General features: G+C 42.9%; 2 protein-coding genes across 3 annotated transcripts; one reads left to right on the top strand and one right to left on the bottom strand.

Annotated features, from left to right (window-relative positions):
- Positions 1-1,947: 1,947 nt before the first annotated feature.
- On the bottom strand, positions 1,948-25,578 carry LOC119648385 (CTP synthase). 2 transcript variants are annotated; one of them, XM_038050122.1, is made up of 4 exons: positions 25,064-25,576; positions 3,894-4,064; positions 3,329-3,830; positions 1,948-3,170 (listed from the first exon to the last, which is right to left on the bottom strand). In XM_038050122.1, exons 1-4 carry the CDS (start codon positions 25,440-25,442, stop codon positions 2,144-2,146), a joined length of 2,079 nt encoding a protein of 692 aa, XP_037906050.1. In that variant the 5' UTR covers positions 25,443-25,576; the 3' UTR covers positions 1,948-2,143. The 2 variants fall into 2 exon arrangements, with proteins under 2 accessions (XP_037906050.1, XP_037906049.1); XM_038050121.1 differs by having other exon boundaries at positions 3,329-4,064; positions 25,064-25,578.
- A 114-nt stretch (positions 25,579-25,692) lies between these two features.
- On the top strand, positions 25,693-27,093 carry LOC119648178 (splicing factor 3A subunit 2). Its single transcript, XM_038049758.1, has 2 exons — positions 25,693-25,807; positions 26,250-27,093. Exon 2 carries the CDS (start codon positions 26,253-26,255, stop codon positions 27,039-27,041), a length of 789 nt encoding a protein of 262 aa, XP_037905686.1. The 5' UTR covers positions 25,693-25,807; positions 26,250-26,252; the 3' UTR covers positions 27,042-27,093.
- Positions 27,094-27,356: the final 263 nt, after the last annotated feature.

Below are 27,356 nucleotides of genomic sequence, written 5' to 3'. Positions count from 1 at the left end.
CCCATAAGGCTCGGTTCTATCCGCCACCTTATTCTCTCCCTTCACAAATGACCTTTCAAAACCACCCTCACTCCATAACCCCATCAGAATTCTGCAAGACGCAGACGATCTAATAATGTACACCTCGGAGTATTCTGTTCGGGGAACCCCATCTTAATTCCGATCTTAACGAACTGTACAACTACTTCACTAGATGGAAGCTGGCCCTGAATCCCTAATAATGCCAAGCGATTGTATTCCAAGGCCGGCTCAAACTATCAAAACATTCCATCAAAAATATGTCACTCCAGATAAATAACTCCACCACCCCAAACACCAATAATGAATTCCTGACTATGAAATGTTCCCCACATCACGAAAGCCCTCCTCAAAGCCAACTCCGCCGTCTGCCCCCTCCGTCCCATTCTACTCTACCGAAGGCCAACCCCATGCAAGATCAATCTTATGTGCTATAAACAGCTCACAAGATCGATAATCGCCTATGGGTTCATTTTTTGGTGCAAGTCAGCCCTGGCGCAGGTGGAGCGACTGTGCCGCAGGGAGAGACGATTCCTACTGCACACTGCACAAATTTACCGCAATGAAGACCACTCGAAATTTATTTCAAACGCTACACTCTACAACACATGCGAAATCCCTCGCATTGACGCTTTCCCTGTCAACCAGGCGATAAAATTCCTTTGCTTCCTTTTTTTCCGAAGTGCAGAGACCAACCGAACTCCATTAACAAAGACTGTGTTCAGAACAACCTTCTCATATCCAACAAATTCCCACAGATTATCCTCGATCTTCTAGAACAAGGCAATGTGTTCGATGAAGAAGGAAGAGTCACCCTCTTCACCGACCCTTACTCCCCTTCACAATACGTAAAGCCATCAACCCACTCATCGCCCCCCCCCCTTTTCTCGCCTGCTTCCGCTTTCTACTGTCTCTTCTCTCTGTCTCCCCTTTCCTTTCTTGCTCTACCTCCCCATCTATCCCTCCGCCGACAACCGTAGTGTGGAAGTTTTCCTCCAGTATTGGATGCTGGAGGAAGCACAGCGTCATCCAACCATCGTCAATTTTAATTTTAAATTCGTTAAGGAATACCTGAATTAAGTAATCCACTGTTAAGGTTCTCCTGTTAGATGAAGTGAATTTCTGCACAAGTTTCGTTATGAACATCAAAATGTGTTTCACTTCATCGTTTAAAATCCTCAAGGGCATTTTCTCTCGATTGTATAGGACGTGGGCATGGGAGTGGTTGACGCGCTATATCTCACTAAGGGGTGAATAGCAACCATATCTATTGGTACTGAATTACAATCAGTTTGCAATAAGATGAATTCTTCGCTGCGGAAAATGCCATTCTCATAGAGCTCCAAAGCATCATTAGAAAATCCCGCCTCATAATAATGCCTTACTTTTTTTAGACTTGTGCGTGGTTTTATTTAATCGACAAACTAGGCAGAACTATTGTTTGAGATATGAGGGACGCTAAGTCCACAGCCACCTGATGTCGAACCGGACCAAATGGAGAGCAACTTACTCCCACGTTTTTTTTTGTCCACGAACCTCTCGTTTTCGGCATAGCACCCAAGCATTCAAAAAGAGCGATTAACGGTTTCATCGAGGGCAGAAGCAACTCATCAGGCGCTGCCTCACCTCCGCCCTGGGGGCGTGGTCGAAAGCGGCAACAGATGGAAAACGCTTCTTTATATAATCATAAAAACACGACAAGGGCAGAGATGAGGCAGCGTCTGATGAGTTGCCTCTGCCCTGGACGAAACCGTTAGTCCATCTTTTTAAGCAGAACTGCCATTTAATGTGACCCACGCCTATTTTAAAGATTTGTGGTCGGCAACGCAGATTTGATGACCCACCCAAACTACCAATGACCAGGAAAATACCTAAATTAGAGACTGAAAAGTGAAGAATTTCTATAAAGTTCTCAATAAAATATCAATATTTAGTTTCGAGATAATTTTATTGTAAAAACAATGAAATGTGGAATAAGAACATTTTTATCCTTTTCACTTAAAAATATAATAATAAAATAGTTTCTATTACAATCCTATCTCCTAACCATACACGCCTAGCGCCTTAGTCCAAGGGCAGAATATTGCATTTGCACATACTGTTCGTCAATCTAAAAGGATTCCCCTCAATTACTCGGCTCCTCGTCATTACTAACATGTCCATTCGAATTATTAAATGTATTCTGCTCCTTAACGTCAGCCGAACTCAAGAAATTCTTCTTCTCTCCACTATTTGTATTATTAATTTTCAAGCTCTTCAACAAGATCTCTTCCTCGTCAGAACTCACGTCGGATTGTTGTCGCGGTGACAGCCTACAACCGCGCATGATATAGTTTTGCAGTTTGCCAACTGATGCTAGGATGAATCCTAAGAATGGCGGGGAAGGCTTCAGGGGTCGTGATAAGTACTCGGGATGATATTGTGTGGCTACATAGTATGGATGGTCTTTCAGCTCCATAACTTCCATACGTGTCTGTTCAGCATCGTATCCAACAAATTTAAGTCCTTTCTCCTCAAATTGGTTCACGTATTTTGGGTTGATCTCATACCTGTGACGATGCCGTTCGCGAATATGTTCCGGATTTCCGTACAACTCTTTGATAATGCTGTGTTCCGAAGAGAAAGTAGTAACACGTTGCCCCAGTCTCATGGTACCTCCCATCTGTCCAGGATGGTGCTCAGGCATGTCGATTACCACCGGATGTGTGGTATTCGGATTAACTTCTGTCGAGTTGGCATCTTTCATGTCCAGGACGTTTCGTGCAAACTCAATCGCTGCCGCCTGTAAACCTAAACAGATGCCCAAGAATGGCTTCTTCTTCTCACGACACCAATTACACGCTACTATTTTGCCCTCCATTCCACGGGACCCAAATCCACCAGGTACTAGGACACCATTGCTGGTGCAGAGTTTCTGCCACGCCTCGTGATAAAGAGAAGGGGAATTTTCGCGGGTTTGTTGTTCCAAATGGCAAGCTTCAATGTATCGCAAGTTTAGCTTGTAGCCAACCGCTATGCAGGCGTGTTGAAGAGATTTCGAAATTGATGTGTATGCGTCTTCGAGTTTGGTGTATTTACCGACAAGGGCGATGTTAACTTCTTTGTGTAGGGTGTCGGATCGTCTGGCTAAGTCTTTCCACTTTTGAAGACATCTGGTTGCGGAATAGAGAAATAATAATTACAACCAATTCAAGGCGTCCCCAACAGATACTTTTCCATTCGAAATTAAGAAATTCAATTGCAGTTTTTAGCCACTGCAGGGATCTTTCGTCTAAAACAAATCAAAAAACTAACAAAAAAATCTACTCACTTGTCACGTCGCTCCATCGGGATATGTAGTTGCAGTCTCTGATTCAAAAACTCTATAACATTGTGTGATTCCATCAGCAACGGGACATGATAAATCGAGCTCAAATCATGGATACAAATTACTTGTTCAGGTGCCACATGACAGAAATTACTAATCTTGTCCTTAACCTCTTGCCCAATAGGTTTCTCGGATCGACAAACAATCAAATCAGGAGCTAAGCCCAATCCTCGCAATTCGCGAACTGAACTTTGGGTCGGTTTGGTTTTCGGTTCACCAGTGGAACGGGGCATTGGCACCAGAGAGACATGAGCAACACAGAAATTTTCACGTTTGACACGAAATTGAAATTGACGAAAAGCTTCAACGAATGGCATTCCTTCGATATCGCCAATGGTTCCGCCCAGTTCAACTATGCAAACTTGTGGCTTATTTGTGCCGCGAACAGGACGCTGAGCTACACGTTCAACCCATTCTTGGATGGCATCTGTGATATGTGGAACAACTGGAAGGAAATGAGAGAGCTTTGGTGATGTCGGCAATGGTTTTTGAATGAGTTCCAACTTACCTTGTACGGTTTTGCCTAAATACTCCCCAGCACGCTCTTTTTCAATGACGAGCTTGTAAATTTTGCCTGTTGTGATATTGTTATCACTGTGCAATGTGATGTCCAAGAATCTTTCATAGTTTCCGAGATCCAAATCCACTTCGCCGCCATCGTCTAGAACGTATACTTCTCCTGAAATAGTAAAAATAATTTTATTTTAATTAAGCTCGAAGTAATGCAAGTAATTTATTTTTGGAAATCAAGACGATAAAAAAAATATCTGTCGCCTTCAAGACTTTCCAGATATTGTCAGCCAATAACCAGAAAGAAGAGCCCTTTAACAACCCGAAATTTATGTGGCCTGTCACCTGTATGCGATGTGATCAGAAGGCGGAAGTGGCAGTGGATAGGTCACATATTAAGGAGAGGCCACAATTACATTGCCACCTAAGTAATGCAGTGGAACCCATTCTCTCAAGACGCCGACGGGTGAGTCCTCGCACAGAACAGTGGAAGAGGGGCATCTTGGGAAATCCTGGGAGCTGAAGCGCAGTTCAGCGAACCACAAACGATGGGGTGGTTAACTCGTCAAGCCCACAAAGAGGGTAAATGGCAACCATATGATAACCATGAAAGTCCTGAGGGTTTAATATATGGGTACTTGGCATGTAGGCATAATACCACGGTTCTCTTCGAAAACGAATTGATTTGGTGACCACAATCAGAGTCCCACCATGACTAGCACAGCGGTACTAGTTTAGGTTGAGTGCAGGCTCAGAAATCTAGCATTCATACCAATGGATGCAAGACCTCCCCTGTCGCAATCAAAAGTTACGGTTCGAATTGCACAGCACAACTCCACGCATTGAACCCCGAAATGGGCGCAAGCAGAACCACCATGAAACTGCCACAATTGCACAACTGCCAATTGGAAATAACCGAACAGAGAGCAAATTCTCCAGGAATTCTCTTAGTGCATACGCTCTCAGAGGCCATTCCGGTTTCCTTGGTATCAAATGGGTCCCTGTAACCCGAATTCATCGAGTACGCGGGAACGACAGTGGACAACGGCCGGTGGACTGGGGTAACAACGAGCGGGAAGATCGTGACCTCCACGTTAATGAAGGGTACGTTTGTGCTGTTTGCAATACAACAGCGAGACAGCATCCAAAAACTCATGCCCGATTATTCATATTAACAAGAAGCATGGAAAAGGGTGACTCCGCACGGAAAAAGCGCAATCTAGCAGGCAAATATTCAATTTGGACGTATGGTGTCGCTGGCGGGACATTTATAATTCATGGTGAACTGCCTGAATATCACCAAAAAATAAATGCGAAATTGTATGTTCAAATCCTCAGTGAATCAAGGAAACGATTCAGCAAAGGGACAACAGCAACAGCTTTCTCAGTTAGTATTGTTAAATCAGATTTTCAGTGAACGCTTTTGCTAGTCCAGTCATTGGAAAAGTTAATGTGATTATTAACCGTCAAGCTTATTATGTGCTGCGGAGTTCGAAAATTCCACGTATCTGATTGATCCTACTCAAACACGTACACACTATCATCAACGGTATAATAACCGAACTGCAGTCTACGCCTAAGTCCACCGATTTACCTACCTAAAATTCACCTAGCTTCCGAGCGCATCTCCCCCGCCTTTTTTACCATAGGTTTTGTCCCTAAAGCCTTCTCGAAGTGGATTTTATCTACAACCGAACGGTCATAATGGGGTAGGTAGGTATTAGTGGCCACTCCGAGAAGCCCAATTAGCGCTGTGGTGCGCCGTTTTGATCCCTCAAACTCCTAAGTCGTGACTGCTGTTATGAGACCAGGGAGGCAAAGTCCAGGCGGCTCAGATCTTCAGAGCCAGTTCGTAGCATTCAGTAAGAAAAGCAGCTCTCCCACCCTGCAGCTAGAAATTTCACTGAGGTGCCCAAAGAATGGTTTACCCAGTGTCCGTAGCCTCTAGCTAGAGCTGGGCAATAGCAGAGGAAGTGCCTGCCTCCCTTCTCCGCAGCTTCAGCAATGAAAATTATAGGGTATGCCGAGACTGGCGGCATGGTCCTCTGTGGCCCAGTGCCCCGTACCGACCACCGTAATCTTTTATGCATATGCACGCGTCTGGCACAGGAGCTGTCATGATCGGGATATGTTATAAGCGGGCCAAATCCTCCTTGACTTGGCACAGGTGGTAAGCCTTCTCCATCTAAGGCCCGTGGCTGCTAAGTAGTGAGGTAGTAGGAGTAGATTCCACCCTTGACAATCGCTAGCGAGACACTGACTGTACCCGCTGAAGGACTGCCAAGAGCAAAGCCCCTCCTGGCCAACCCGCCAGCCCGCTCATTCCCATCTATGTTCCTATGCCCAAGAATCCAGAGTAGGGTGACCTTGAGCGTGCCACCCAGAATGTTCAACGGGTTTTTTGCACTGCCCTGCCGTTGCTGAGTATAAAGTCTTAATGGCCGCTTGGCCGTCGGCCAGACTGGCTATGTTATACTTGGAGCTCGGATTATACTCCAGCTTTCGACGGACTTCCAGTATCGCCAGTACTTTCGCTTGGAATACACTGGCGTAACCTGGGAAACCATACGACTCGGATACACTGTGTGTATTCGAAAAAAAAAACCCCGCACCGTTTCGACACACTATCTTTCATACATCGGTGAAGAATACTGTGTCATAACCTTGCAACACACCGCCGGTCTTCCACTGTGCCCTGGTTGGTCATGATATTTCTCATAATTTTTTTTTGTTATGTAGTCTACATACAAATGTATTCACCTCCGTCCAAAACAGGACCCCTCATATTGCCGGAACCTGACTTCACTCCTACTCAATGTCAGACTGTACTATTGGGAAAGTTAGTAACCCCTATGTTTTCACATGATACACAATCTCCTCCTTTTAGCAAAATATATTGGGAAGCGGAATAAATAACAGAGGATTGTTTTTAATTAAGGACCAACCCGGTATATTTGATGACATACGCCGATATTTCAGGAGCCAGATGACCCCTTCACTTTCTTGATAAAATCGAGATTCAAAAATTGTCTCAAATAAATCATGTAATGTATTCACAATCTATTCTCAATTAAAAAAACAATCTTTCTCTTTATATATTTAATAATAATAAGACGTGGCAATTGCATGCTTAAAACTACACTCAGCATTTGGCGTCTACAAGACTTAGCATATGAATCATTCCATTAAAAACACCTGAGTCACGAACACTTCACTCATTTCCGGAATTAAATAGTAAAAAGTAACATTGCCACTCATTAAATAAAAGAAAAACTAAGTTAATACTTAGCACATCAAGAAAATATGTATTCCGTTGTGATATTCGCTTCACATTCATTAATTTCAAAAACATGTTTAGAAGAGTGACATTCAGATGAATTAAAAGTCCGAGAAGAGAAACGCCTGTCAGAGGATATACATGTATTCTACCTCAAGAGAATCTTTTTTAGAATTATGAAAGACAAAAAAAAAAAAATATAACGCGTCAATTATGTCTACACACCATGATTGGCCTTCTGACAATCTCTCCCCACTACTTCCCGGGAAACCCATACTCGATTCTTTTATGTCACGTGGTTCTAGAGTAACCTTGTTGGCCCTAATGGTATATTGAAATCAACTGTATAGCATACTAACAATGGAATTGCCATTCATTCTCAACGTACGACTTACCGACAGGGCTGTACAGGAAATACGGGCCAACGGTGAAAATTATGAGATAAAATCGGGCCCGGGGTGAAAATTATATGGGGCCCGGGGTCTGAACAATTATGTCGGGTCCCATATTATCTTTTTCAATGAAATTTGTATTGCGGGCCCCCAATTAAAGTCCGGAATCCACCCTTTTCCAGCCCGCTCTGGTCAGGCCTGCCTACCGACCACCATTTTCGCCCTCCAATCAAAACGCGCATAGGTTCTGGTCCGTACGGCGACTTAGTTCTTCCCTAAAAAAAATTTCGCCAAATTTTAACTGCAGCCAGCAACAGATAAAGTCCTGGGAGGGGGGTTTAAGGTGAGTACCTGCCGTGTAGGCATAATCCCACGGTCCTCTTCGGACACGGATTGATTTTGGAACCACAATCAGAGCCCCGCCATGCAAGCACAGCGGTCCTTGTTGATACTGAGTGCAGGGTCAGCATTCATACCAATGGATGCGAGGTCTATCTAACACCTCTGCCGCAACTAAGGGGTACGGCACCCGAGTTGTACAGCGCAACTCCACGCTTGAGGTCCAAGGAGCTCTGCCCGCGATGTAGGCATAACCACAACCATCATGAAACTCCCACTAGGGGGCCAACCGCAAATAACCGAATTCTCCTGGAGCATATGCTCTCAGAGGGCCATCCCGGTTCCCATGGTACCAGATAACCTCCGGTGAGACTTCGTGGCAGAGCCACTTCAGATGAGTCCCTTGCAGACTCGGGTCTGATCGCCCTCTTCGGGTACGTGGGGAGCAACAGATAAAAGTCAAATTTAATGAAAAGGGATACTCGCAGAAGATTGGAACAGGAAGACTTGTTCTGAGGTTTTTAGACGAACCATTCAGGTAAACACCAGCGTAAATTTCGAATGGCATTCGAAACGTACAATAAAACTCTTTAATCACGTCTTATAAAGATGAGAAGGAACATTTATGACCAATTTAAAAATCAAATGTCCTTAACTAAGTTATTACGTAACATCACCCCCTTCATAAGCGTCAAAACAACAGAAACTTTGAACATGAAACAATTTTTCAAACTTATAAACAAAACCTACACATTTCAAAACATTAACAGAAAAATGTTTACGTGAGTTATTCAAGATATTTTCAAACATCTGTAAACTACTATAAACATCTGTATCGTTCCAATATCTGAACCCATTGAAGTTAAAATAATGCATGATCAGCAATAGTGGTTGACAAAAAGGAGAAAATGAATGCTGGCTCTAAAAACATAAACAAACAACTTCAAATGAAGTTCCCACGTGAAGCGTTAGTAACCATATCGATGTTTACAACGCCCAAATGCGAAATTTAACTTGAATTCGGTTTCAGATTTCGATGCTCATAAATATTTAATTGCTGTAAATATTCATTGACAATATAGGTATAAGCAAGGTTTACAGAAGATCCAGTTTGAAGTGCGTAATCTGGACAATTCACGTAATAGGGCTGAAAAACAATCGCAATTCTAAATAACTTCTTTTCTTATAAATAATTGAAGAAGTTTTGTTTTATATCAATCTCAAAAACAAGTTGATTAACGGACAATTTCTTACTTTGGTTCTAATCGCATTTCAAATTTAGTCAGTTTGAATATGTTAGGCAGATTGGGAAAATTATCACGCACTTGCGTTAAAAAGAAAATCAGAGTTGAAATGGAGTCAATTGGTCTGTCCTAGACTAGTAATATCCGCTGATACCTTACATGACTACTACTGCAATATACAGAGATGACAAAAATGCATCCTTATTTCGTTGACTAAGAAAGACAATTTATTGATAATAGTAGTATTTTCACTAAACGTTCCAGTATGTTCCATCCATAACGCGGCATATTTTATGCTTCCAAAGTGCACTTAGGAGAAGGTTTGCAGTAAACCCCTAAAGTGTTATGATATACTACTTTGAGTCTTATTTGAATAGCCATCGGAATGGAGAATGATTGGGCAATTTCTGAGAGTAAGCTCTTGTATTAAGAGACTACTTTCTAATCCCCCTTCTCCTCCTTTGCAGCTGATATGAAAATTAAGAGTCGCTACGAAAAGCCTTAATTGAGTCCTTTCATTGAAAACCCCACATGGCTATATTCGGTGCAGAAAAATTAACACTTTCTTTTACATGATAGAGACCCCTCCCCCCTAAACTACCCTAAGGTACATCGATGTCATTCCCTGCATGCATGGAGACTTGCAATTTCGAATTTCAAACTTTAAAAACTAGACGTAACCATCGACCTTAAAATGTATTTTGATCTAACTGATCTAACATTCCATGCACTATGAGCTATTCCAGCCTGACCAAACTACTGATTCGGATCTCTACTGCCAACAACTAACGAAACTAAGTGAAGCAATTAAGAACAAGTCGGGAAACCGGAAGCTGGACGCTTCAGATACGAAAGGTTTTGTGTATTTCTTAGTACGTAGCACGTAATATATCCATATATTATGTGAGAGTATCCACTTTCGGGTGATATTGACATTCATAGTCTTCAATTTTCAAAGAAGCAACAAATTTGAGGTATTATAACTTTGTTAGTAATAGTGCGATTTCCACCAAACTTGGTAAAATCATGCTCCATATTATAGCCTATATCACTGCAAAATTTCATGGTACTAGGATGAACTTAAGGGGGGTTTCTAACAAATTATAAAAAAATGTAGCAATATACTATTATTAACTTTATTTAAACAGGTATCGGCATGGAAGGTATTTCGGAGCCCAGGCACCATACAGTGGCAGCCTCCTGATTTTTTTCAGATTTTTCGGTTTGCTAGTTTCTGAGAACGGCCTCCTTAAAGAAGTGATCAATTTCAATCCCCGCGCTCCCCACCCTTCCAACGAATGCCAAAACTAAGATCGGCTTTGAAAAGCACTAATCGAGATCTTTAATTTGATACTCCACATGACTATATTTGATGAAAAAAAAATTTACACCCCCCTTTTGCATGTATGGGGACCCCCCTTAAATTCGACGTAAAAGGATGTAATTCACTGTATGCGTGAGCGTTCACAGTTCCCACCTTTCTTCCAAATTTGGTGTGAATCCCTATAACCGTCTCCGAGAAAAATGCGTGTGACGGACAGACGGACGGACAGACAGACAGTAAACCGATTTTAATAAGGTTTTGTGTTTATACAAAACCTTAAAAAGCGATCAGAATTGACGAAATCCCATGACTAAGACTTTTTCCAACAGACCTATTCGCTAGTGTTGATTTTTATTTTGCAAAGACCGATATTTCGGGAACCACTTGTTCCCTTCATTAGTGCTAACAATGGCACCAGCACTCTACAGGGAAAGAAATTCAATTCAAAAAACGCCTGTGAAAATCCCTTGTCCCAGTTTTTTGCCAACAAACGACACAAATTCTACGCGATCTCTCGCGTGTCCTTAGTTTTGGGGCCAGAAAAGAACGCGTTCAAAACGGACTCGTGTTGGGCGGCCTTGGGCAGCAAACGACGACAGAAGTTTAGCATGCCCAAGAACCTCCGCAAATCCTTCACGGTTTCCGGACGCGAGAAGCTTAAGATGCAATCATGGCCCTATCAGAAAGATGGCAAAAAACCATAGATAATAATGGACAATATCTCGATTAATTCTGTTTATTTGGTCAAATACAAAAATACAGTTGAATTTGCTCGAACAATACGACATTACTTCTTCACTAACCTGGTAAAAATAGAAACATAAAACGACCATTAGATGGTCACCTCGGTGTTCATCAGGAAGGCCATCCGATGAACCGCATTTGTAGCAACTTTATCCAGCATTTTCCAGGCACTTCAGACCTAGAATTACTTGGGACTGGTTCAGATGAACTTAGCCATAACACCAAAGAAGAAAGTCTACCATTTGAGGAAAGCGCAAAATATTAACGTCATTTTGTAAGACGTCAAACCACTTTGTTGAAATCACATGTTACACAAGCTCATACCGCTCAATTCTATCTAGATAAAGTATTCCAACATCTCGCGCTCCAGCCATTGTCGTTACGAAGGAAGTGCGACTCGAAGATGTAGACTAAACCAGACTACAGCAAACCTAGACTTCATAGATGCATTATTTCTGTTTGACAACATGCTGATTTTGGAACCAACAAATTCGAAAATTTTGTCCGACTACGCGATCGGCGGAGTAACTTCATCAAAGTAAAAAGATTTTTTATCGGAGAAACTATCATTCTCCAAAGATTGTACAAGAACAAAAGAATTTTAAATATTCAACCGCATTAAATTCCGCATTCTGGAAACGTCCCAGAGGATAGAGGATCCCATCAGAGCAGACGAGCAGCGAGACCCCATCATAGAATTCAGACAGAAGAATAAAAAGCTTAAGAGCTTCAATTGAAATGTGGACAAAAGGAAAAATCAAAGTTAAGAGCAACGATGTCATCGTTAAGTGATGATGAAGTACTTGCACCATAACTGACCACAATCAAAGAACCGACACCAAAGCCCCAATCACCAGTGTTTTCATATCAGCCGTGGAAGTTATTATGAACAAAGAAGAAATAGACTCGCTTAACTGCGTTCAACATCGAAAGGCCAAGAGAAATAAGGTTTACACAGAAATTATAAGTGCCCCGCAGATAATACCAAGCCCTTTCTCAACCTAGTCCAAGGATCCTAAAAAGGTGACAATTTCTGCAATAACAGAGTATCATCCTAACATTCCCAATTTTTGGAAAACTTTCCAGAAAAATCAAAAAAAAAATCTTAAAGTGTCCTTAAAAATACAAGGACAGATAAGACTTTCATATTTGCAGAGTTGATGACCAGGGAGGGGAGAGGGAAGCAGCGCTTAACATCACCACCGAAAACCCTCCAACTGTAAGGACATTGCCAATGATTTATCGAAGTTTTCACAGGAAAACAAATCCTGTAAATTACAAATTAGAATTAACGACGCAGCACCCGGAATAAAAACGTTCGGTTGCAAACCTTGTGACCAGCAAGGACAAGGATGTTCGCAGCGAAAATCACAAACTTCCAATTCAATCTCAATTCGGGCTCTTAAGAAATCCGTAAAGTTGTGGAAACGAAATACATCCTTCACCAAAAAGTAATGTCAGGATTTACGAAGAAGTGCAATGCTACAACTGACAAAAGTTCGGACACATTGCCCGAAATTACTCAATAGTGCACCGATGTATAAAGTGCACAAAGAGTCATCCGAATGGGTAATGTCTAAGGTCCACGACCGAGGTACCAAACTGTTCCAATTGTAGCCTAATTATTGTGCATGCCCAGCCTACAAAAAATTATAACTGGAAGAGAACCTGCCGAAACCGACAAAACCATCGATCTTTCTTGAGACAAGCAAACGGTGGCACAACTGTGACAAAGCTTCATCAATCCCGGTGTCTCATATGCGCAAACCGTTAACGCAATTCCTATCACCACAGCCCGACCTAAACCCAACATCGACAGCCCTCAAACAGGCAATTGAAGCCCTCGCCTCAGCTCAAACAAACGAGCAGCGCTGCCACTAATATAATAATAATCGTTGGCACAACAATCCATATTGGATCAGGGCTTTGAAGTGTGTTAGAGCACTTCATTCAAGACCGTAACGGTACACTACAGTACACTGTAGGAGGCAATGTGGTCAGCATTGCGCTCGCCCGAGATTATTACCCTGAATTGACTCAGGTACTCATTCACAGCTGAGTCGACTGGTATCCGACTTCAAATCACGATACAAATCCTACTGCCACCAGTGAGATTTGAACCGCGATCTTCCGCTATGATAGTCCACCGCTCTAACCACTTGACCGCTGCCACTAAACTAATCACAAATCAATGGAGTTAAGGATCGTAGCATTCAACCATTCTTCATGGTTGGTTTCACATGCCCAACGTGCAACTACCTAAATGTTGGTAGATTTTCTAAAAGCAGACTTTTCACCTAAAGAGCGGGGGATAATGTGAATGTCCCCAGATATAATATTATTGGAAATTACACCAACACGGTACTACCCAATAAGTCAGAAAACCCTATCAAGTTTGATGAGCTCGTGATGACAGTCCGTGTGTGATATTAGACAAACATTGGTAGTTCCTGTAAACACCAAATCTCGTAGCAACCAAAGTTCGAGTACTTTATTTTATTATAATCGAGATCCTGTTCAAACAGACCCATAACCAACATCCCTAAAAATCAACTGCAGATGGTCTTATCCGATATACCCCCAAAACCCGCTAGTCGATCTACTCTATGACTAATTTAAGGAAAAATGTTATCGTCCATAGAATTCCTCCACGTCCTGCGGACAGGGCAACATGAAGAACGTCACCGATGACAATAAATAATATCGGCGACAGGAGGCAACCCTAGCGGACTCCGCTTCGAACCTCAAAATCCCCCGGTGCAGTACGCGACATTTTGCGCGATCATATGTCGCTCTGATAATGGTTATTAATTTCTCCGGAATGCCCCTCTTGTGTATAGCACGCTAGCTACACTCCCTGCGCACGCTATCGAAAGCTTTCTCGAAATCGATGAAGAGCAGGTGCAGCGAAGATCTAAATTCCGCGCACTGTTCCAAAATGATCCGTAAGATGCTGATGTGGTCGATGCAAGAGGATCCGAAACGATATCCAGCCTGCCGCCTCAAATTCCCAAAAGTTCCGTACGAATGGAAGCATTGCATCTGCAGTACCTGCTAGTGCAGCGATAAATAAATCTACGGGGAGACCAACACGTCCAGAAGCTTTACTCCATTTGAGTGCATTGATGGCCGAAATTTCTCTTCTGCTTGGAGGGACTGTCCGTATCCGCATCTATAACAGGAGGAACCTCACCGGATGTAATACGATTAAGGACGCTGGTGGAGTGTTCTTTCCACCTCTTCAGTTATCCATCATCATGGATGAAAATTCGACCGTTGACGACCTTCGCAGGACCATCGAAACATTCGCAACATGCAAGCTCTTTGGTGATGCGGTATGCAATTTTGAAATCATTGCAATCGGCGGCATCTTCCCTGACCAGCGCAATAGCAAAATTCTCTCTTATCAGGGCGTACGCTACTTTGAATTTCTCGGGACTTCGCTGGGTCACGCCTGTCATCACTTGCAACGGTCAGTAGAGCCTTCAACCTCTTTCGTTCATCGATCCCCTTCCACGACTCCACAGTCAGCCAAGTCTTATGATGCACGTTCGAGACGTGGCCACGACCTGTGAAGCACCCGAGAAAAGAGCAATTTTGATGACGGTCCAATGCTCATCGATATTATCCCACTGTCAAGCGATAGCTGCATCATACAAGCGGTCGATGTTGAACTTAGGGGGTCGCAGCTCTCCAACCCCAATTGAAACAAAACTGACCTTTTGGCAGGCTCAGTGCTCGAAGAAATCCACGAACCTCCCACCATTACCGTTACGGTCGCCAAGACCGTGCTTCCCCATCACATGCCCGAGAAAGTTGTTGTCAGATCACACCTTAGCATTCAAATATCCCATCACGATCACAATGTCACCTCCTTTAGGAAACCTTAGCACCAGTCCACAGGGCGACGTACAGTGAATTTTATAAAAGGTAAAAAGTATTTTCGCATCGGCAAATCTCGTATCATTAAAAAAAAAAACTAAACACGTGAAATTGTATAATACGAAACATGCGATGGGTACAGCTCATCCATTAAATTTCTAAACTGACCACAGCGTACTATCTCGTTTGCCACTCCTATAAAGCGGCGCTGAGAGGTCATTGTTAGCAAAGGTTGTGTTTTTTCTTTGGTGACCAGATTGCTTTTGATAAGGCCAAACGAAAGGAAAAATTACGAGGGGTAATTAACTAATACGAAAGTCTTATTTCCAAAGCAAGTTAATAAAACAGAAATTCACATCAGTCATATATTCTTATCTTCGTAAGATGAATGCTTCATGAAATTCTACTGGACAAATGACTCTCTGGCAAATTGCATCTATTAAACATCATTTCTCAACGAAATGGAGGCAAAATCGGATTGCGTAATATGTATGAGTATAATTAGATTCACACGCGCCAATGAAGTTCGCAATGAATTTATTCTTATTTATTGATTACATAAGATTTGTAGAATAATTTTATAGTAATTAATAGAAGCTGATAGTGTTTAATTACTGTCATTGGGATACCCCCGTCTGCGTTTTTTGTTGAGGATTGAAGGGTCCTAAGTCAGCGTCCACTTAATGTCGGACCATACCAATTGGAGAGTAGCTTACTCAGAATTTATTGTCCAACGGGGCCCACCTTTTCGACTACGCACACAAATGTTTCAAAAAGGAGAGAGACCAATTCTGACTTCATCCAGGACAGTGGAAGCATTGCCTGATCTATCCCCTGGGAGGACCGTGACAGAAGTGGTTCCCAGATGATGATCGTTAGTGTGACGCCCCAGCATCAGCGGTGGTGGTAAAACCACGGAAATTATAATGGGTTTGTCATGTAGAACGGATAGACAAGCAAATACCTAACAGGGTGTTCAAAGGCACACCCGATAGACCCCGACCAGTGAGAAAGCCACGCAAACTGTGGGAGGACTCAGTGGAAGAGCCCAAAAAAAAGCTGCTGAAATTTTCCAACTGGAGAACGCGATTGAAGGATCGATGTGACTGGAGGAAGTCTATACTGAAGGCCAAGGACCGATTTGGCCTGTCCCGCCATTGAAGAAGAAGACTCCTTATACAAAAAACTAGGTTGTCCAAATTTGGGCCTGAGCAATGCAATTTTACATTACTTATAATTCATGCTTGTTGTTTGCGGATGTATCTAAGAGAGCGATTGTCATCTGACCACGTCTATCATACTATTCCTAACCCTTTTTTAGATCTTTGCAACAGACGATAGTCGCTAATGCCGGTGGCTTTAAAAGCACTAAACAACAAATGAAGTGCAAACTTTATAATCAACAATTATCGTCAAACAAATGCTATTTAAAGATTCGGAAACAACTAATCGTTTTCGGATCTATTCTTCTCTGATTCAGAGAGTACAAGCTCGAGATAATCCTCTCTTTCATATATCTTAGGTTCATGTGCAAAAAAAAAATAACCCTCAAATAAAATACACATAAAAACAGCTTCAGAACACATTTAAAATTTCATTTACACGAAAAAAATTTTCTCCCACATTTCTTACGAAAATAAACATTGGCTTTACAGACGTCTAGAACCAAATTTGCTGGTTGTGACGTTTGTTTTCTAAATTGAATGATGGAAAGTAATTTTACTTTTCACTGCCAAATGCCAATACCAATTGGCAAACATTTAGCGAGAAAAAGTGTGAGGATATGTCTCAGATGATTAATAAACTAGAAGCGGATCAGAACACCAGTGGACCCCTCGGCTAAATAGCATCTCCACGTCAATTGGTTTGATTTTAAATGGCAGTTAGGAAAGCTTTAGTCTGAAGCCAAGAGATCCCTCCTTTAATAGTGCAAATTTGATATTCAAATCTTTCCAATATTTTCATAAAATTGTTTCTCTACGACGAAATTGAAGGCATCACTACTTGTTTTGCTTTCAACTGGTCCCAGGACAGCTCCAGAAATCAAAACAATTACTTATCCAATGCTAGTGTTATAACACACTCCAATCAGTTATTCAATATTGAAACTCAATTACTTGCGCGTGGACAACACAAATGCACTTGGATCTGCAGAATATGAAACAAAAATTAATTGAACTTATTTAAAGACCCTCTCGAATCACTTACTCTCAATTATCTTCCGAATAGAATTCAGTTATCTTTCATGATTTTCACTTAAGTATTTGGCAAGATAGTGAAACTGAAATTGCGTCTGAAAAGATATCTTGGGTCGTATACATTACAAGGATAAGGCTATCCACTGACGGTTGAAAATTCTCCTTTTCTTTCACCAAACTTACGACTGACAATTTACCAATTCCGACATAAAATTGAATGAATAATTAATAGGAACTGTATTCCATGCTAATTCCATCGGTCAATTTGGTCAACAATTAAGTGTATTTTTCATTTGTGAAGGCTTTCTGGAACTTGCTTATGCCACGATACACCCAAGTATTAAAAAAAAACTTGCTTTTGTTAGGTGGAACTCATCTTAACCTACTTCTGATGATTCAGTGACAAAAAAAAAGATCTCTGAAAATAAAAGATATTTGAGTGTCCACGTTATTGCAACACAAATGGATTTATGATGGAGCGAATCAGTATTTTAGTTATTTTTGTTTCTGCTATAATTTCTCCACCCCAATCTCATTGTTGTCTCCTAATATCCTAAAAAGTGTTTCAAATTATCCGTAGAAAGAATTACAACCCATTCCCTTCTCTCACGTAAGCTTTGAATCCAGACTTGAAACTCCAGCAATCTCCCTTGCTTCCTTTCTTCAGTATCAGATCTAAAGTAGGAAATAACTGGTTCCCGAAATACTGTTCATGCAGAAACTCTGTATAAATGTTTAGACAGACCCAACTTGAAATTTTTAAATTTGGGTGACAAAACCACTCCATATACAACGATAAGGAATTCATTAAATGTAAAACTTCTAGAATGCGATAAACACGGGTGAACATCAACCCCTTACCTAATACCTGATTCAAATACTGTCCAATTAACATTAAACTCTAACAAGTTTGATGAAAAGGAATCACAACACATCACAATCATTACGTTCAAGATGATTCTGAGAATTTTTAATTTCATTTCGATATTGAAAATTCGCGGACTAATAAATGACTCAGTAAAATTCTGAAAACCAAAGACAGATAAGTAGTACTTGGTCTAAGTGCGAACAGTTTATATTTTCCAGTGAATCACTGGGTGTTGTTATTATCGTCAATTTGGACAAAATATTGTATTTACAAAAACTACATATCATTTGAAGATGACATCATAGAGCAATAACCCGTCTTCAAAAGGGCGAGGAATGAAACGCGACGAATCTACCATAAGGATACCTATATGGTCGGGTTCGTGGTGACTAAGAAACAGAAGCTTGCTATCATCAAATATTCAAGCGAACATTTGGCAATAAAGGAGCTTTCTGCTGTGTGGATGTCGTCTTTAGTTAACGCTCCATAAGAAGTTGAACCAGCAAACTGTTTCGGTCCCGATTTTGGCGAATTTTTGCGTAGATTTATAACTACGGATGAAACTTGGTTTCATCATTACACTCCGGAAACCAAACAACATCAAAACAATGGACTGGACCAGGTGAACCAACCACCAAAGAAAGCAAAACAGTTCTTTTGTTTGTGCGTATGCGCGTTTGTGATGGGAGAGAAGCTATAGCTTCTGAGGACTCAGCGCATCGTGATCCATTCTACTCAACTCCCTCGTCCAAGGGAATATCTCGGGCGTTTATGTATCGTAGGATTTTCGTTAGTGGACGTGATGTCACTCATTGCATCTGGAGCACGTCAGCTCCAAAGATCTGATGTCTGATGCGTTCACGAAGGGCACGTATCATCTTGTACAATTTATATCCTCCAAATATGTCCTACATGCCTACCATAGTTCTGAAAATCTTCTTGCTTTTCCACAAAATAAACTTTGCGGTATGCATGTTAGGTTCTTGCGAGAGAGGTTTGGTGTGTCTAGCCGCATTGTCACCTGTCATTATGGAAGGCTTATTCCCAGTTTATGAAAACAGCATGAGCCAATGCTATTGATTCTCCAATTGCCGGTTCCAGTCTCGGCGTGGAGGATATTGAACCCTCTTCTGCTAAGCTATCTGAGATCTAGAAATAGAGTTCAAATAGTTTCTGCATTCCTGAACGATTTACCAGGTGATCAAAGGACTATTAACCGCTCTCAGTTCAGCTTGGCTATCGCTGCAAATTGTGATGCTCCTGCCCTTCAACCGCTCGTCGATAACCCAGTTTACCGCCCTTGGGATCGCATATACTTCAGCTTGAAAACCCGTTGGATATTGCCCCTCTTATCACAGCTCTACTCAATTTGGTACCGACCAGATCAGATTAGATTTTCCTGATTAACATAAATAGATTCCCTTGCGAAAGACATCCCTCCAAACCTCTACACGTGTGTTTACATAAGTTAATTGGCGATGGCCTTTTGACCACAATCAACACCCGCTTATCGTCATATCCTCCTGCACAGAGCACAACAGCCACAGTTATTATTGATTCCCCTATTGTTACGGAAGTAAGAAAGTTCTCTCGAAAAGGAACTAGGAATCAGCCATCGTCGCGAAAGCCACAATTATTCTGCCTATAATCCTTGAGGAGAAAGAGATCAAGCATAGACTGGAAAATAAAATCCGTTTTTGTTACCTGGATAATTATGACATCTTTTAATTATCCGTAGTGTTCCTTGATGTTTAAGATTTTAGATGCTTTGCTTTCGGAAAAATCTGACATAATTAAAATGAGTACCCCGTACGCAAAATGTTTTGAAGCTGTGCTCTTATGTTTAAATCCTAAAGGACCAAAAATGTCCATTTCTGCAGCAACGCGATGTTTAAGAAAGTCGAATCAGTTCGTTTGCAAGTGGATTAATCGGTATAACGTGACGAAAATAGTCGACGATCTACCTGGTCGAAGTTCAGGACGATCAAATACCGATGCTCAGGACAGATTGTCCGAATATTCGAGCAGAATCCTACGGTAACGTTGTTTCGAACTCAACACTTGCTAGAGCGAAAAGAAATCTCAGTTAGTCTGAGAACAATAAATGAAGACTGATTGCCTCTGGTTACGGATATCGCAGTACAGCGATGAAACCTTTTTTTACTAATGAAGCGTCTTTTAAACCATGGAGTACCCACAGCGAGCGTAATCAGTACGCGGGAAACCACATATCCAGCAAACAGGGGTTCTGAACGTGTTACCTGTTTACTGACACTCTGAACGCAAAAAGGACGAAGGAAGTTTATCAGTGTTTACTAAAATTTACCCGTAAATGGCTTGACACAGATCCGAATGAACGGATTCTTCAAGAGGATAACGACCCGAAACAACGCAGCCAACTATGCATGGAATGCAAGCACGAAAATGGTGTCACAACGTTGAGGTGAGCCTCACAGTCACCAGATATGAATCCAATTGAAAACGTGTGGCTTACCATGAAGCTTTAGTTTGAGCGTCGTCAAAAACGTATAAAAAGTATTAAAAAGCTACTATATCATAATCGTACCATTTAGAAGAGCCTGCCAATGATATTGGCCGAAAATTGAATTAATTGTATGCCAAAACGATGTCTAGCCTTGCAGAAAAACGGTAGCGATTAGACTTCCTGTTAGTATAATGCGCATTGTCGTCCGGATACTATAACCCCTTGGACAATTAGACTATTTTTAGAGTGCGTTGAAACACATTTTAGGAAACCATCAACGGGGCTAATCACGGTCTCTTAATAGATCGGCACAGGGGGCCGAGCGAGCGCTCTAATATCACAATTTGGACCATGGGAGCTACATTTGCGGAAACTAATAACTCCCATAAACAAACATGGAACCTAAAACCATTGTTTGCTCTCCGAAGTTCATGGTGAAAGTGTTCCGTCAGTTTGAATGTATCAAAAGTGGTACCCGCGATTTCGAGAAGAACTTGCAGCGTCATTGATAGCTATTCACAAAAGCAAGGAAATTGGATACTATATGAGTTGAAGCACCGAGTCATGGAAAGGCGATTAACCACGTGTGAACTAGTACTCGAACAACGAAGTCAGAAAGGTTTCTGCATAGTATTGTTACTGGCAAGGAACAGACGGTACATTATGATAATCCAAAACGAAAAAGAAGACGAGGCAGACCCTGCCTGAGATGGAGCGGTGGCGTAGGTCAGAACGCCAGACAGCTTTTAGGCGCAAAACCGGGATGTCTGGAGTTCCTTATTAAGGCAGGCCTAGACCGGATACCTGTAGTTGCGCTGTTGATGATGATAATTTTTCACATCCGGATTTTCCTGCGCAATAAAAATGTGTCCGGATAGCTGAGTGTTTAGAGCACAAGGCTACCGTACGGAAGGTCGCGGTTCAAATCTCACTGGTAGCAGTGGGATTTGTATCGTGATTTGACGTCGGATACCAGTCGACTCAGCTGTGAATGAGTACCTGAGTCAAATCAGGGTAATAATCTTGGGCGAGCGCAATACTAACCACATTGCCTCCTACATGGTACTGTAATCCTGTAGTGTACCGTTACGGTCTTGAATGAAGTGATCTAACACACGTGAAGTCCCTGATCCAATTGGGTTGTTGCGCCAACGATTATTATTATTAGAAAAATGTTTGGGCATTTAGCTTTAACCTTTTCGTCCTGGGTGGAGGTTCACTCGCCAAATGGAGAAAGGTTGTTCTTGTAAAGCTTAGATATGTTTTGAGCTGAATAGCCGCTAAGAATTTCAGCTTTGATTCGATGTACTTGTGTCTAGCCAGGTGGAGGGCGCATTGTCGATAATGGGTGTGATGACACTTCTATAAATCCTTAGAATTTGGCTTGATCAGAGGCCTCCTGTATAGCTCAAGGCAAACCTAATAGTCCCAGCAGCTTTTTTAGCATTGCAAGACACATCATCCGTATATTCCTTGAGGAAAGCGAACTACTGATAGTCCTACCCAGGAATTTGATGAAATTAACTGGACTGAGTCCGTGACCTTGAAGAATGCCTTTGAAAACTTCAGTGGCCTCTTCTCCAACGATTAGCTTTCTGCGTCAGAGATATCTGATAACTCAGACCGACTGACTGACTGACCAGTAAGAACATAGAAAGATCTGAGGATGTTTTCCAGGATGAACAAATCTACCCTTTAATAGACATTTTTTATATCAAAGGGGACGGCTTATACATAAAGACTTGTCCCTAGCAACACAGATTTTGACGAGACTGTCGCTGATGTAGGAAGCAGTGGATAAGCCCCTTCTGTACACATAGGAATTGGGTGGTAACAGTTATCGATCCGAACGAAATCAGCCTGTCCTTGACAATAGAATTCACGATTTTGGCAAAAACACAAATTAGAGAAATCGGTCTGAAACTGTTCAAGTTGTTTAGATCTCTACCATTTTTGGGGATAGAGATGATTTTAATCTCGGCCTAGTTCCTCGGAGGCGCGAGGTGAAGCCAGAAAAGGTCAAGGGAGGCGAGAAGAGCCGATTTGACTTCAGGACTGAGCCAGGCCACATATTGATATGTGAACTGGTCCACCCTAAGAGCCAAACGGCCGTTATGCTTTTCAAGAACTAAGTGGGATTCATTTGAAGAGAACGGTTTCTGGGCAAAGGGATGAAAAAATTGGGCTTCGATAGGGATAGGAGGGGTTTGGTATTGGAGATATCGATTATTGTTTTGATTGTTCCAGACGGCAATTCTCCTGCTATCATCTTTGCTACCATCGTGAGCCGACTTGAAAGAAGTCCTTGATGTTGGAATTTGAGACGACGTCTTGAAAAGTAGCTTCCCAGAGCTTCTTCTTCTCAGCATTGACCACTTCAACCCATTTCAATTGATCATCCTTGAGCCGACTATGAGTGACCCAGTTGGAGCAGGTTCTAAAAGGTTTCAAAACAGCTGTTTTCACTAAAAAAAGGGGGCTTAAGGCGTGGTTGCCACCAACCTTTAGGGATCGCCCTTTTCCCTTTCCCAGAGAATGCAGCTTTGAATGACCTTGATGAGATTATCAAAGGAAGAAAGGGGGAAGCATCTCAAGCATCGAGCCTATTGTGAATAATGGGACAAGATCGACGTAGTAAGCGAGATAACAGTATGGTCACTGCTGGAAACGGCATAATCCAGAGTGATCCAGGACCATGCAGTGTTAGATTCATTGGAGAGGATTATGCCAAGGACCGACTTATGACTGCAACTATTTCCACTCTAAACCATGAAGGTAAAATTGCCTTTGTTCAAGAAGCTGTAGTAACAATTATTGACAAGATCCAGCAATGCTTTCCCCTTGGACAAGGTGTATGTGTTACTCATGGTAGGCAAGCGATAAGCCTACAGCTGCCGGGCAAGCACAAAAAAAAAACAAATTAAAACATTCATGACGCAACCGAATTTCGAACCTAGAGCACCAGATTGAGAATTTGCCTCCCAACTACCTTAGTTCCCGTACCGCCCATATTGAGCTCGATGCTTCGAAGTATGATTGGCTCACATGAAGCAAAAATCTAAGGTTCTTCTTTTTATCTCGTAAAAAATCGGCTCCACGAAAACGACACCACTCCATGCGGGCATGCAAATTGATAAGATTCATGCAAACCGGATTTGTTCATGAAAAAAGCGCGGATTTTTTCGACAGTCGCTTCCAGCCGATGATGATAACAAGCCTAATTTTTTGTTGACTTGAAAAATTGCTTTGGGCGCATTATGTTCCAGGTTGGCAACTACAAGGTGTTGAGAAAAGTCAACTCCAAAAAATATTAAGACGAAGACGGCTTTACGGTTTCTTACCAGGAAAAAGACAAATCATCAGACGCTGCCTCACCTCTGCCCTAAGAGTAGCGTAATCGAAGCGGCTCGCAGATGTTAATTGCTCTTTTATATAATTCGGAGAACACGACATGACTACGAAGTATATTGAGCATGAATCCGGCCATACTTTGGGCCAGAGCTGAAAATCCTTAAACAAAGGTACTGGGCTCGGTTCCAAGGCCCACCAGATACTCCCACATTCTGCACCACAAACATTAAAAATTATTTTTTCCCCAAGATATCCTTCTACATAAGAACATTCCCGAAAGCTATTCACGTCACATTGAGGAATATTCCTGTGACTCCCAAGCCCAACCACCGACAACCTCCTGCACCCTCACCCTCAGGTAAAGAAGATGAGGAAAACTCTGAGCATCCGAAGCAACATGATGCGCTTCCCGAGAGTGTCTGACATTAACTTCAGTGACTTTGGGGGAGGAAACCAGCCACAGGTGCGCATGTGATTCCTTTCTCCTACCTCAGCTGATTATCATATTTTCCGTCAAAACTCCATTCCAAATGCAGTTTGCAATATGCAACGCGGTCAACATTGCCCAACACGCGATTGTCCATCACATTTTTGATAAACAAGTCCAAGACACTATCGAGGCTGGCGACCGACCGATCGCGGCAAGCACGTGTGGATTTCGCAACCGGGGAAGAGCCGACCCAGCTAAACGCCGCCGCCGCCGCGAGGCCAAACAGAAGTTTGCACCGAGTCAGCTGACGTCGGGAAAATATCGAAAATTTCCGCCAACTACGCGGAAACTGATAAGTGGAGCGCGCCAAGCCAGAGAACGGCGTCCATTGCCGCGACCGCCGATCGAGTCCAATTGGCGTAGTTGCAATCTCCCTTCTCCGAGCGGAATTCCTAACCTCAACGGCGAGTGGGATGACCACGCGAAGCATTCCTCGCCACAGATGACGGGCACAGGTCCAAGGTCAAGATTTTGCGAACGGGGCCAGGTTGCCTGCTGGGGACGGGTCGCCAGGGATGGCCAGACCACCCAGCTTCCAACGACACATGCCACCTGCGACTTTCCTCCTACTTACCGTGCTCGTAGGGCGAAAAGGTCCCAGCGTCGATGTTGATGTACGGATCGATCTTGATCGAGGTCACGTCTATCCCGCACGACTTGAGCAAGGTCCCGAAGGAGCTCGCTATCACTCCCTTCCCGACGCCACTTATCACGCCGCCCGTCACTAAAATATACTTCATGGCTTCCCGAGCTTGGGTGCTACTTCTCCTCCTGTCGCGGACCTGACGTGCACTCGCGGACGCTGCTAGGCGAACTGACGAAACGCTCGCGGCCGCGACGGCAGCTGCTCGGCTCAGCATGTCAACGTGGGACTCTGCTTCCTGCGCAATGGGGGCGGGCACGGGTTCAGGATCTTCCGACGGTGCCGAAATCACAACAAACGGTGATGTCATTAGACGGCACTTTGGCAAGGCGACTGTGCGGACGAAAATAGAACAAATTCCCGGAAATGGGACATCAAACAAATCCGGTAAGAACGCGAATTGCGCAATTAGGAAAGGACTTTGACAGCGCGATAGCGGGCCAGCTGTGCGACTTTGGGGGCAGAGACATCTTGTGAGGTTTCAGTACGTGCCCGCGATGGCAGCACCAAACAGGAGCGATAGGATCCAATCTGAACTATTTTCACCACACCAGAGGCGGTGAGATCAGAAATGTCAACTTGACGTGTTTACTTCTTGTCGCTGCGGTGGAGTGTGTTCTTTCGATTGCAATCGTTGAATTAATTGCTTTTCAGAGTAAACCGAGTAAATAAAACGTAAGTGACCATAATATGCGTTCAAAGAAGCAAGGGTCCTTCCCAAAAATATTCCTTCATTGGAAGCAATTTAAACAAAAAAGGTTGATTCCGATCCCGAGCAACTCCCTCACCCGCTTTCCGTGGAAGAGCATCTTCAATTTTCGCAAAAATATCAAAAGTCTTGCGATCTCAAGCTCTTTTGTACAATAATTTCATTGAATACGTTTTTTGAGTATGATTTGCGTGTATACAGAAATTATTTTTGTTGTGCTGGTAGAGGTTATGGGGGTTTTCGATGCCGGTCTCGCTTCAACATCTTTTTCACAATTTTCTAGAGCATCAGCTTCAATTCCCGCTTAAAAGCGAAAACACACTAATCATTCCCATTCCCTCCCTTGATTCCAAACACTTTCCCTCCCACTGTTCACCTCCAAGTCACTAACAAACTCGATACTTCCAGAAAATGGACTTTCAAAATCGTCCCGGTGGCAAAACCGGCGGCGGTGGCGTAGCCTCATGGTCGGAAACGAATCGCGACCGGCGTGAACGTCTACGTCAACTCGCCCTCGAAACCATCGATCTCAACAAGGATCCGTATTTCATGAAAAATCACTTGGGATCGTACGAGTGCAAATTGTGTCTGACCCTTCACAACAACGAAGGCAGCTACCTAGCCCACACCCAAGGCAAAAAACATCAAGCGAACCTTGCTCGTCGCGCCGCGAAGGAAGCAAAAGAAGCGCCCACCCTCCTGGCACCTGAAAAACCCCGAGTTGAACCTAAAAAATTCGTAAAAATCGGACGACCCGGCTATCGGGTGACGAAACAACGCTGCCCGGAAACGGGACAACAGTCGCTTCTCTTTCAAATCGATTATCCTGAAATTTCGGACAATATCATTCCCAGGCACCGTTTCATGTCCGCATACGAGCAGAAGATCGAACCGCCAGACCGTAAATGGCAATATTTGCTGTTTGCAGCTGAGCCGTACGAAACGATTGCATTCAAGGTGCCGTCGCGGGAGGTGGAGAAGACCGACGGGAAGTTCTGGACCTATTGGAACCGTGACACGAAGCAGTTCTTCTTGCAGTTCGCCTTTAAATTGGAGCCGAAGATTATTCCGCCGCCACCGCCGAATCTACGTGTAATGGGAATGGGTGGAGTGCCACCTCCCCCTAGGCCGCCGATGTTCAATCCGGTTCCGCCGCCACCACCCATGGGTGTGCTGCCAGTACCACCACCTCCAATGTAGTTGTAAGATTTTGTGTAACGTTTTGAAATGGAAAATAAACATAAGAAATCAATATTCCTGTTTTCCTCTTCCACCCCATTTGGGATAGTTCAATTTCTGAGAATATGAACAGAGTCCAGGACCGCAAGCGCCACTAAAGCACGACTGCAATGCTCCCCCAGAACGCCAACGAAAAACCTTTTATGTCATCCGCGCTCTTGCCCACTCTGCTCCGCTTCTTATCTTGTTCGACCTCGTCTTGAGATCGGTTGCGTTTTAGAGCGATGGGCTTCGCCTTCTGCTCGTCAGCCCGGCGTTTGCTGTTGTATTCATCAA

This window comes from Hermetia illucens, chromosome 2 (assembly GCF_905115235.1).
Source record: "Hermetia illucens chromosome 2, iHerIll2.2.curated.20191125, whole genome shotgun sequence".
Taxonomy (NCBI): Eukaryota; Metazoa; Arthropoda; class Insecta; order Diptera; family Stratiomyidae; genus Hermetia; species Hermetia illucens.
The sequence above is the reverse complement of the archived record's forward strand: the minus strand, read 5'-3'. Positions and strand labels throughout refer to the sequence as shown.

Bases quoted from the DNA above. Each gene is read 5' to 3' on its own strand.
- LOC119648385 (XM_038050121.1), bottom strand. From the start codon at position 25,442: ATGACATCACCGTTTGTTGTGATTTCGGCACCGTCGGAAGATCCTGAA. The intron at 4,065-25,063 runs GTAAGTAGGAGG...TTACTATTTCAG, and splicing joins CTTTTCGCCCTACGAGCACG to GAGAAGTATACGTTCTAGAC. The intron at 3,171-3,328 runs GTGAGTAGATTT...TTCCGCAACCAG, and splicing joins CCGATGGAGCGACGTGACAA to ATGTCTTCAAAAGTGGAAAG.
- LOC119648178 (XM_038049758.1), top strand. From the start codon at position 26,253: ATGGACTTTCAAAATCGTCCCGGTGGCAAAACCGGCGGCGGTGGCGTA.